This window comes from Limulus polyphemus, unplaced genomic scaffold (assembly GCF_000517525.1).
Source record: "Limulus polyphemus unplaced genomic scaffold, Limulus_polyphemus-2.1.2 Scaffold995, whole genome shotgun sequence".
In the NCBI taxonomy this organism is placed as follows: Eukaryota; Metazoa; Arthropoda; class Merostomata; order Xiphosura; family Limulidae; genus Limulus; species Limulus polyphemus.
The window spans coordinates 280,461-293,534 of NW_013666605.1; the positions used below are offsets into that span (position 1 = coordinate 280,461).

Consider the following 13,074-nt stretch of genomic DNA (forward strand, 5'->3'; position numbering starts at 1 on the left):
GTAATCGAAGGGGAATGATGCAAAATTGGAAGCTAATGTGGTCATTGAACAAGAGCGTTGTGGTGTCAGTTTTTACATCGCCTACTAAACTGTACAAAATATCTAGCAACTCAGAACCTTGCATTCCGTGGCCATCATGAGGGTCTCGCTAATTCCAAACACAAACCTGGAAATTTCTTATCACTCTTACAACTTTTACACAATCACTTACAAAACGCAAAACAAAATCCAAAATTAGTGTCATACCTATCTCCACAAGCCCAAAACGAAACTATCAGCCTTCTTGCTTCTGAAATTAAACATGAGTTGTTATCCGTTATTAAGCGAAATAAATATTACGGAATAATGTTAGACTCTACACCTGATGCTGCACACAGAGAACAAATGTCAGAAATCATAAGGTATGTGGGTATAAATTTAAAGAATAAAACAATCGTAATTAAAGAATCATTCTTTGGATTTTACAACTTCTGAGGAAAGATACAGCTACAATTGAACAAGTAATATTGAACAAGCTTGACTCGAACACGCTCAATTTAGATAGACTGTAGATCACAATGCTATGACAATGCAGTCGTGATGTCTGGCCTAAAACAGAGAATACTAGAAAAAAATTCCAAAGCCATTTTTACAAATTGTGATAACCATAGTTGAAATCTTGCCGGAGTACACTCTGCTGCCCAGGAGACATTGGCAGTGACATTTTTTGCTGTTATTCAAAGTATATACCTATTTTTTTTTTTTTATCAAGGTAAATTCAGAGATGGGATAAGCTAAGAAGTGTTGTAGGTTCCACAGTAAAACAAGAATCTCACACTCGTTGGAGTGGAAGCAGTCAAAGCTATCCACAATAACTTTGATAAGCTAATAAGGTTACTAGAAACGCTATCAGAGGACGTTGAGCAAACAATCGAAACGAGAGGAGAAGCTGGCCAAATACTTCACAACATGCTATCTTTCAATTTTTGCACTTTTGGTATAACACATTGATAAAAAGTGATTGTGTGCAGAAGCTCTTAAAAGATCCAACAACGAACTTTCAAGAGGCATATAAAGATATTAATGCCCTGTAATTATACAAATTTTGAAAACCGTGAGGAACTGTGTTAGAACTCACTAAAATAAGGAAAAGACAGATGTGAGATATATGGAATTGAAATAAGCAGAAGAAAAAAGGCAATGAGTGGAGAAGTATCAAGAGACAAAGGCCTTTCAGCCAAGGGAGAGCTAGAAAGGGCATTGAAATGTATTCTCAATTGCCTCCAGTAAGAGATGAAAACCAGATTCACAAGAATACATGACCTAAATGAGAGATTTGGAATCCTTTTATAACACCCACAAGCTATTGAAAGATACCAGTGTTCCGTCAACATCAGAACCTTCCGTTAAAAAAAAGTGCGATCGTTTGGACATATTATACAACACTGACATAGATGGAAATGCACTCTATCATGACTGCAAAATGATCATCAATACATGCCAGGAAGCTGCACCAGACTCTGTTATTGATTTATTATCATTCATAATAGCATATGGAGTGGATGTTTTCCCAAATATGCCTGTGGCATTGCAAATCATGCTAACAGTTTCAGTTTTAATTGGTAACTGCAAAAGATCATCCATGGGGCACTGGCTCAGTGACTTAGCCATAATAAACATAGAGAGGGAAACACCTGAAAAAATTAATTTTCACAAAATAATGGATAAATTTGCTGCAGTTAAAGCAAGGAAGTTGTATCTTGTATAATTCATCCAATTAAAGAAAGGCCATGATTCCATATGCGTGTAAATAATCATTCCTGTTCTATTATTTCATATTGATAAACTTTGTATACAATATTTTATTTTATTAATAAAGTTTCCCACATTACATAGACTTTCATTTTACAGTAGGCTATGACAGAGATATCTTTATTTTAATGGGGGTGTATGTGTGGAAGTGGGTGCAAATTGATGTTTTGGCCCCAGGGTGCCAAATACCCTCACTACTATTGCTTTTATACAGCAATGCTATGCCAGATGGATTCTATAAGTATTGTGTTATCATTCCTCCTCAATTAAGATGGATTGCTTCATGGATTGTGTAAGTGTAAACTACTTGTGCCTGATGATGACAAAACCTTGTCGTAACATTGTAAATTTGCTGTTGTTAAATTTATATTAAAGTTTTTTTTCATTACCCATTCAAGCCGTATATAAATTAATTAAATAAGATTAAAAATTTGGAAAACACTGTTTGTTGTTATTGCTGTTTATAAGGACTAAAATATCTCTACTAGTGTCCATTCTTTATATATCTTTGATTATCTTCAATCATAGAACACAGATCTGTTTACAGAGGTAGAATTCTCACCAACCTGCTTAGAATAGGATGCACATTACCATTTGGAACTGTGAAGTATAAAGATCATTTATTGAACTCAAAAGTACAAAAATCTTTATGCGAGCCCCCATGTCAGAGGAGCAACTCACTGGCTTGATGCTGAAGCACCTCTACCAGAGCTGCAATATTGACATAGATGCAATCTGCCAAAAACTTGTTCTGTGATTCTATGTTGCATAACTAGCTTCTATATCATTCCTGCTTCCATGAGCAGATGACCCCATTGACAGTTATATCAATTGTCAATAACACCAACTAAATAAATAACTATGAGTTTAAAACAAACCATTGTCTTTGTGATTGATATTTATAATTACTAAAGCAGTACCTGATTTCACAGTCAAAGGTGCCCAATAAAGAACAATTATCACCCTAGAAGTGTAAACAAGATGAGAGTGCAGGCCCACAGACACAAAAGCAACCAACTTGTATAGTTCATATTTCAGATTTACACTATGGACCACTACAACTCCTCTCTAAAAGTAGTGACAGACAAAGCAGACTTAACAGATTGCAAGATGTTCAGAGAAGGAGGCTGTCCCACCCACTCAGCACAGTTCGTAAAATGGAAGACTTTTGTGCACTCATATCTGATAACATCAAGGAACATCACAGTTGTCATACAGAATGTTACAAAAGATTCATGATGAATCTTAACTGACTCACAACCATATCCGTTCCAACAGAGACAGCATGCATTTCAAGAAATAGTACCAGACAGTCAAATGGCAGGGAAAAAGTGCTTTTCAAACCTGATTGCATTTTCTACAATTCTGAAAGCTGAAAAAAAAAGTTAAAGGAAAGTGAATAACAAAGGGGATGTCTCACAGTTCTAGACACAGGAGAAATACTGGGTGACAAGGAGCTTTTGACAAGAATAAGGGGACACAACCTCTTTGCAAGTGAAGACAAATATCACAAGTCATGTAGAACAAAATATTTGCAAAATCTAGAAAATGGAGAACACATAGCACCATGATGCAAAAGTCCACAAATTTAAATTAAACGAAGCACGTGTGAAGGAGGTGATGATGCCATGAAAGATGCAAACATGTAACACATGATCTGGATTATGATCAGAATGTTGAGCAGTGGGTTGGAACAAAAAGTCCTTAGTTGGGCTGGATTTGTTTCTCTAAACTGGAAAGAAACCTACAAACCTTTAATGAATTGAGTATTATCCAGTTATTGCAAAACCAGTTACAGATTACAGAACCAAACAAGAATGTTTGAGGTAAGCTGAGGAGGCAATGGGTGAGGTGAAGCAGCAATACGTCATCACAACATTTCATTTAGGCACCCGCATGAAGGCATATCTGATTGTTTGGAATGGCTCTGAGAAGTATGAAAAACATATTGTACTTATTGGCACATGTCCACATCAAAATGATTGACGTTACTAGAGGTGGGCTTGTGTGCTTCAGGTTCTTTAGGTGGTGTTATGTCAGGTAGGCACTATGACATGAGCAATGAACTGTCCAAAATGATGCTGAAATGCCTCAAGAGGTTACTCCTGGAGACATATCTTTCACGTTGTGGTGAGAATCAACTCTTCTCATCTATGCAATATGATACAAAAGTGAAGTTGGATGATCTGGTGCAAGCCCCTTCAAAACAAACACTGAACTCACTGTTAGAAGACATGTCAATGACGAATTACATCCAGGTTTACATGCAGTATCATATTGATGTTTGTAGAGAACTCTTCAGCAAGATGGCTTAACTTTGGCTCTTATACACAGATCATGTATTCCTGGTTCTCTCTCTCAATGCAAACAGTGAAAGATAACGATTTTCTTCTGCATGCATAAAGTCTGCACTTGAGGGCAGATGTCTCCTTCAGCTTTGGTGGCAAGAACTCAGTATATAAACAACACTTTCAACTTAGCAGACATGATATGTGATACACTTGATGGAATGAAGCAGCATGATGCTTGACCATTAGAGATATTGAGGAGTGAAAAGCAACACAGAAAAGCTCCAGAAGTGATTGAGAGATTCTTAAACCCATTCACCACAGACGACAAAGAACAGTTGCTAATTTTGTCATCTGATGCTGCAGCCTCTTCCAATGTCCAATACGATGTTCTCCGAGCAGAAAATGATGGCAATGAGGCAAAATATTCCTTCATGAAGGATCAACTGGAAACTGGGAGAGACTTCTTTGAGCCAATAAAATGGCTCAATCTTAAAACCTTGGGCAATATGGACAAAATCTCAAAACCAAGGGTTTCAACTGGACTTGAGATAGTTCATGACTTACCTGCTAACTCCTGTGCCATAGAGTATTGCAATCGCTGAAAGATTTTTAGCCAAAACAGACAAATGCAAAGCACTTTAATACGTAACAAGGGATTGTGAAGACACAGATACCACACCACCAAGTAAAACTCTGATGATTCAAGATGGTAATGCATGCTTCCACTATTTGAAAGAAATAGCAAGTAGCTTCAGCCAGATCTGCAGCAAGGTTTTGAGATGATGCCACGGTCCAGTGATGTTGTATTCAGTACCAAGAATTTCAAGAAAAACTCTGAAAACAATGGAATGACAAAGGAAATGCACGGGAGACCAACTCATAGTAAAGGGAGAGAATACCAAAAAAACACCTAATTGGAAACTCTTTCTAGCAAATGATGAGAACAAAGTGCAATTCATTCAGCTTCTTTGTAGTATTTGGTCTCAAAACGTGTATTCCAGAAAACTTCAAGGGAGAAAGGTCATTGTCATATACAAGGAATCAGCATATCTGCTAACATCTAATGATGGCCATACAACATACACTGGTGAGATCTAGACTCTAAGATCATTCCAAGAAGAAAATGATTCAAAATCCATCTTGTATTGCAAGTATGCTGAGTTTCAGGGTAGATATGAGTATGTTAAAGTGAAGATCCCAGACAATGACGTATTCTCCATTCTGCTGCACTATGTCCCAACACTAGAAAATCTTGCACTGTCCTTTGACACTGGTACAGACAACAACTGTAGTGTCGCATCCTGTGGAAGCATGTAAGCTCATCAAAGCTGTACAGTGTTACTGAGTGTATGCCTGCGCAATCTCACTGATGTTGATGAGCTTACATGCTTGCACAGGATGCGACACTACAAGTTCTTTCAAAGGAATTGGAAAAGTGAAGCCTTTGAAAATGCTCCTGAAAATGTCCAAGTTTGTTCCAATGCAAGCTAAATTGGGAGACTTGTGGGATGTGAATGAGGAACTCGTTGATGAGCTTGATGCATTCATATGTGCCATATATGGGTGAGCAAGTGGTAAACATGTCAATGATCTTTCAATCATATGAATGAATGAATTGTGAGACCCAAGCAATTAACTGAATCAGTCAAAACCATAGATATTGCAATACTACCCCCTTGTTGAAAGTGTTTGGAGCAGCATACAAGAAGTGTGAATTATCAGGTTAGTGTATGAAAAAGGGCCCACATTCCACAGCCTGATGCTTCTGAAGCAGCACATGACCAAGGCTGGTTACCTTGGGATGATAGAATCTCTATGGTATGAAGGGGATGCACTTCCTCAACAGATATCATAGCCAAAATAATGGCTTCAAGTGACAAAGGTGACTCCAATATTGTTCCTAGATCATGTAGATCTTTCGGCCTATATAACAGACAGCAATGCAGAGAAACAGCATTATCATGATTATGAAAGACTATAACATTTGAAAAGACAGTAAATGACAACTAATCTTAATCTGATTTTGGTTATATTGTATATGAACATCATTTCACCCTCATGATAAAACATTGTATAATTAGTAGAAAACTTGAAAAAATATTTTTTTTTTTTGATATTGTTGTAGCTTTTAAACAAGATTGTGATTAGTATATCATCTTTAATATCATTCAATGGATACAAATAATAGATCTATATTAATATAACTTGGATGTGAAATTCAGAGTCACTTATCGTAGATAGTTACTAGAAAGCCTATATATATTGGCTAAATCAATTTTATGTAATTACTGCCATCTGGCAAAATACATTGCAAGTTGATGTCAAATAAACATGGTTAGCAGTAATTTAGAATGTGTTCAGAGAAGTATTGATATATGTCCCTCATGGTTATCACATCTTTCTAAAGTGGGTTGCCAATACAGAACTGATGCTAATGGTGCTCTGTTTGAAGAAAATATACTTGTTATGCATTTTAAATATCTTAAATAATAAATGTATTCTAATACCAGAAGAAATGAGAAAGTTACTTCATGAATGACATCCAAAAAATTGGTTACACTGTGACAACCACCTCAAAGTTTCAAAATCAATCATTGATTAAATAAAAGCCATATTGAGTCACATAATATAATGGGCACTGTGATTAGCTTTCATTTGATATGTTATTTGTTGTGTTTTCTAGCACTTTGGGGCCCCTAACAGTCAAATAAATATTATGGCGATTTTGTGTTTGATGCTTGAGGCTGAAAACGCAGTTGAAGGGTACCACTATATAACTGGACCTAACAGGTAGTGCATCCCAAAATTTGCAATGTTAACATTTTAATTTATGTTCAGAATACCTTAAAGTTCCAAAAAAACACTTATGTTGGGATGTATGTGTGGGGAGATGCACGGTAAGCCCCAATAGCTCATAGCCTGAAAATATTAAATTGAAGAACCTCATAATGGAAAATGGTTTGATTAACATCTGATCCTTGTTTCAACAACTTCATGATACAAACCTTTAACACAGCTCTTATTAATCTCTATAGCAACAACAAAATACACCACAGTTTTCCAATGATTTGTTTCGACTTCATGCTGAGATAATGAAAATATTTATAATTTTTACATCTAACAGAAACCAGTGTTATTTATTAAACAATTAAAATATTACTTTACATGTTAACATTCAGTGACATGGCACCATTGTTTTAACAATATAACTGTGTGAGACATACAAATCCCATTCAGTACTTTCAGAAACATAATTTAGTGACACTCAGTTAAGTTTAACCAAAACAAACCAGTGTTCTAAACAAATTTAAAATCTGATGATATATCACAAAAGATAAGACTAACATTCACTTGTTGGTTCTAATTGTGACTGTACAGTATGGTCTTCTTGTGTTTTAACAACAGCTTTCCCATCTCGTACTTCCACAGGTAACATCAATGTCTGACTATTACTGTCATAGGTAATATTACCATGTGCTAATTGCTCCAAGGTTGTGGAGTCTGCTGCTACAAAAGCATACTGTGAAAAATAAAAATTATAATCCATCAATACTAAAGAAAAAAAAGCAAAACATATACATAAAAATCCATATCGGAATATGTTTCTTCTTTTTTCATATTAATAATTCTTACTAATAAAATTCACCTGTGAAGTCATTGAACAAAATATTTCTTTATCACTTTCTATACTATGATTTCAGAAGAGATTATTTCTCTCGTGTGTAAGTGCAGAATTCCAATAAGCTGTGAATAAGAAATAATATACTTTATAGTTAGGATTTTTGTATCTAATAATGAAGTAAAAGAAATATAAAATAACTTCATAGATTATATTTGAGCTATTGATATTACCTTCTTAAATAGTAAATTATATTAATACAAACAGAAAAAAAAATGTTACTCATCACACAGTTCTTCATAAAATGTGGTTTGACTATTTTATTGTATTCTTGACACCATTAAACCACTGTTATTAAACTATAAAATAAAGACAACTTTAAGAAGCAGAATTAACTACTTGTACTTATGTATATACTTATAATTAGTATTAAGTATAGTTACTTAATAACGAGAACCTTGTTTATAATGTATTCATAGTTTACTTACCATTCAGTAATTAACCACTCATAAATTTATTAAGAACTAAAGATGTATACATTTTCATAATGAATAATACACCAAACCAAAACCCATGTAATGCATTAGTACATACATTAATAACTTCTTTCTAAAATAAATTATGTTTATTTTTATTGTTTTTATACATTCACTTAAATATTTGGAAAATGTTCTTTATAAGAAGATGAAAAAAAAAAATTCGTGGTTTGATGGCACATGCAGTGAATGTAGACAAACAAAAACCAATATATTACAATATTAGTTTCAGTGTATGTTTAATAAAAACATTGTAATAAAAAAGCATAAACTTTGAATTTGACCAATTTATATTAGTCTTCTTTTGTTTTACATAATACATACAATTTCATATGGTTTGCTGTTTCATTTGGCTACAGAGGAGTCAAATTTAGCCCTATGTTTTTTCCAATATATTAGTCTAATTGCTACAAAATTTTAAAAAGTCAATTTCAAATCTGCTTTACGTATGTACTTATAATGAGAATGTTTATTTTTATAATGCATTCACAGACCCACTAATAATTGTTTTATTTAATCACAAAAACAAATTGTACATCTTGCATAATTCATACCCTTTAAGGATGATACAATATTATTAAACTTTTTTGAATACTCATACCTAAACTTCTGTTTGCTATAAAACTTTCTTGTCTTTGTTGGAGTCATTGGGGATGAAGCAGAACCAAGTTTTTCCTTCATTTTCCTCTCACAAAATTAACAGTGCACCCTAGATGCCTACTACTTACATTTTTTTTAATACTGAACTGCTTGAAAGATTGAGATGCAAAGCAGAGAACAATGAATTATTTCCAGAAAATTACTAGTAGAAAAAAATGTCAGTGAAAATTTCCAAACTTTTGCATTAAATCATAAAATAACACAATCTGTACAGGCCTAAAATGAAAAACAAAAATATGGAACAATTATGCCTAAATTCCTAAGAGTTGGCAGGTCTGTATTGATCGTAAGGTTCTTCCAACAGTACTTGGGGTATGTACCTGAGAGTCAGAATTCTCCGAGTTTGTTAATATGGCTAATTCACCATTAGAAGCATAGATCTGAGGTCCTTGGAAAACAAACTCTCCATCTTGAACAGCAAGATCTTCAATTGTGGCAACAGTTCCATCAGCAAGTGTGAAAGTAACTCCAGATCCTTCAAAAAAAAAGCTATATAGTTTTAGATATGAGTGGATATTATTTTATATTTGGTTATTACTGAACTATAGCACAAGTGTTAAATGTGTTCCAAAAATAAGTTTTCTGTGACACTAGTGTTTCAATTCTATGATGATAGAGAACCAATTCATTTCAGGCTTTGGAGCAATAACTGGACAAACCATCCTTAAAGATGAAGTACAGAAAATCATAAACTTAATGAAAAATGGAAAAACAACTGGATCAGATGATCTGTCAGCAAAAATGGTGAAAGCATTAGATAATTACAACCTTAATATTATAACCAACTTATGCAATGTAATATATAACACTGGATACATACCAACCGAAATGAAACAATCTATATTTGTTTCACTACCAAAAAAACTCAAAACACAGAACTGTACAGACTTCAGAACAATCACTTTAATGAGTCATATCACCAAACTGCTCTTGAAAGTAATACAGCAATGAATAGCAACCAAAATAGACCAAGAAGTAAGTAATTTATAGAGTGGGTTCAAACCAGGATGTGGTACAAGGGAAAGTATTTTTAATCTGAGAACAATCTCAGAACATGCCATAGAGATCCAACAAAATGTATATATATATATATATATGCTTTATAGATTACACTAGGCTTGTGATAGGGTAAAACACTTAAAGATGATAGAATGCTTACAGGAGATAGGAATTTATGAGAAAAATCTTCAAATCATCACAAAGATGTATTGGGAAGAAACAGCAGCAGTAAGAACAGAACAGATAAAAACACCAGAGTTTACAACCAAGAAAGACATAAGACAAGGATGTATATTGTCATCTAGTTTGTTTAACTTATACACAGAAAAAATATTTCAAGAAATAGAACATATAAAGGGAGTAGTGATCAGTGAAATTAACATCAATAACCAGAGATATGCAGATGACACAGCAGTACTAACTAAATGTATGAGATCTACAAGAGTTAGTAAACAAAGTAAATGACATGGGAATGGAGTTGAATACTAAAAAGACCAAATCAAAGGTAGTAACTAAGAACCAAGATGTACCTGGAATCAATCTAACTATAGAGAGAACATTAATTGAACAAATAAAAAATTGTATACATTTAGAACACATGAGCAGTGAAGATGGTAAGAGCAAAGTGGAAATTCAAAGAATAGGAATAGCTAGGAGTGCATTTAACATGTCAAAAATATTAACATCAAGAAACATTAACATAACAACATGAATGAGACTAGTCAAATGCTGTGTGTGTGTGGACAACCCTATTATATGGTGCTGAAACATGGACAATATCTAAAGCAACTGCTAAAAAGATTGAGGCATTTGAAATGTGGATCTACAGGAGAGTAAAAAATAGCATGGAGAGAACACAAGACAAATGAACAAGTATTAGAAATACTGAAAACTAAAAGAAATATAAATAGGAGAAATGGAATACAAAGCCTGTTGCTAGAATGAAAAATTAATGGGAAAAGAGAAAGAAGTAGACCAAGAAATATGTAGATGGATAACATCATAGAATGGATGGGAACATCATTAGTAACTGTGTTATAATGGTGGAAAGAATAGAATAGTGGTGCTCCATGAGAGTCAACCTGCCTCAAGCAGATGACACATGATGATGAATGTTTCAATGACTAACTGCATTGGAATACATAAAATACTTTAAAATTAGGAGCTCTACCTTTCACATACGTAAATAAACTTCATTTTTCTCCCCAATGAATACTAATGTTAAGCACACATATAAACAATACATCACAGATATGACACTCTTTGAGTAAAAATAAATCTGAGATACTCACCTAACGATGTCAATTGATCATTGGTATCTGGCAACTGATTCTCCACTTCACTTTGCATACTTAGGTTTGTGTGCTCACCTCCTGAAACTTGGACCTGCACTGTTCCTTCCACTGCAGGCAAGTTTTCTCCACAATGATTCGTTTCTTGATGTTCCTTAAATGTGAATTTATACTAAATTTATGCAATATGATAATGACACGGAAATATGTATTATAATGAAGATATACAGTACTGTGCAAAAGTGTTAGGACAAGAGAATATTTTGTTATTCTTTCCATTTTATAGGGCTAATTCTTCCATCTCATTACAGAATGTAAATTTCAACATTATGGTAATGCTTCACTGATCCCTGTTGACAGTTGAATGAGCCAGTGTGAGAATACTTATCATTCTTTAGAATTCCCATATAATTGTACCAAGGACATGTCATAAGGGTTCTACTTGAATGAACATACTGATCAAATTTAGGATCTGAAATAACTGTCAAGGTACCCCATGCAGTGTCTTAACTATATAGAAAAAAGCTAGTATGTGGTACCAGTATATGCTAGAAAAAAATCAATTTAATAGCACTCCAGAAATAAACCTTGATAAAAACTGTTTAATATTATAAATTAAGTTTTGTTGTCATGCCACTGCCCAAAAAGTGTAGAGAATTGTCAGTAGAACAGAGAGTTTCCATAAGAGCTTTACATGATGCTGGTTGGACTCTCCAAAAAATTGCTGCAAACTTGAAATGCTTCCAAAACACTGTCAAGTACATCCTAGATCGTGGGACCAAGACAGGTAAATTTTAAAATAGGAAAGAAAGAGGCAGAACACCTAAACTCAATGATACTGATGTTAATTATCTTCATTTATACAGAACAGAAGGAACACTGCCACTGATCTCAAACATTAGATAAACGACCATGTAACAAATGACAGAGAAGTGTCCAGTTCTATAGCATCAAGAAGACTCAATGAGAATAGAATATTTGGTTGAGTAGCAGTTAAAAACACCTTTACTTCGATCTCCAAATATTGTCAAGAGACTGAAGTTTGCTAAAAATTACAAAAACTGGGCTGTTGATGATTGGAAAAGACTGTTATGGACAGAACAGATGAGTCTAAGTTTTAAATATCTGGTTCAAAGTGTAGGTTGTACGTTAGATGGAAGAAAGGTGAAAGATACTTACTCAATTCATAGTACCTACCAAGAAACATGGGGGAGGCAGTGTGATGGTTTGGGAGTGTTTTTCTGCTGAGGCAACAGGAAATAGTTGCAAAATAGATGGAATAATGGATCAGTGCATATACCATCAGATACTGATCCATCATAGTATACCCAGAGGTTTGGGTATTATTGGTAAAGGATTCTACTACCAAGAAGATAATGACTCCAAACACTCATCCAACCTATGCAGAAATTACTTAGCTAAGAAAGAAGCTGCTATCTATATGCTACTAAAACCCTGAGATTGTTTGTTTGTGTGTGTGTGCTTGTCTGTAACTGAATACAGCAAAAACGGTGCACAATAGGACCATATTTGTAATGAAATGAGAATAGAAACAGAATAAAACAAGTTTCATTAAAAACGGGCCACGGGTTACCAAGTTAGCACCATTTTTCGGGTCACTTTTCGTACATTCCATTATTATAAAAGTTTGTTTTCCACCTGATGAATCACTTTAAAACTTCATCTATACAACAATATATGCACAACAGAAATTAAATGATGAGATGAGAATGTGTTATACCGGCACATAGAAAGAACAACAATAAAATTGACCTACAATATTATTGACTAATTTGCAAATAGTAACTATTGAGACGAGGTAATAAAATTAAAAACCAACTCGAGAACAACAAACAAAATTTTATAAACGAAAACCTACTACACCG

The 13,074-nt window shown here is 34.1% G+C and overlaps 1 protein-coding gene across 3 annotated transcripts in view; it reads right to left on the reverse strand.

Moving 5' to 3' along the window:
* Positions 1-13,074, reverse strand: part of LOC106461595 — an 84,712-nt gene that overhangs the window by 3,079 nt on the left and 68,559 nt on the right. For 2 of the 3 annotated variants that reach the window (XM_022388606.1, XM_013921438.2), the window contains exons 16-18: positions 11,189-11,342; positions 9,218-9,372; positions 1,833-7,602 (exon numbers count right to left, since the gene is read on the reverse strand). In XM_022388606.1, coding sequence (XP_022244314.1) covers positions 7,423-7,602; positions 9,218-9,372; positions 11,189-11,342 — 489 coding nt within the window. In that variant the 3' untranslated portion in view covers positions 1,833-7,422. Of the gene's footprint in view, positions 1-1,832; positions 7,603-9,217; positions 9,373-11,188; positions 11,343-13,074 lie in introns of those variants that run through there. The other variant, XM_022388605.1, reaches the window with a different exon arrangement.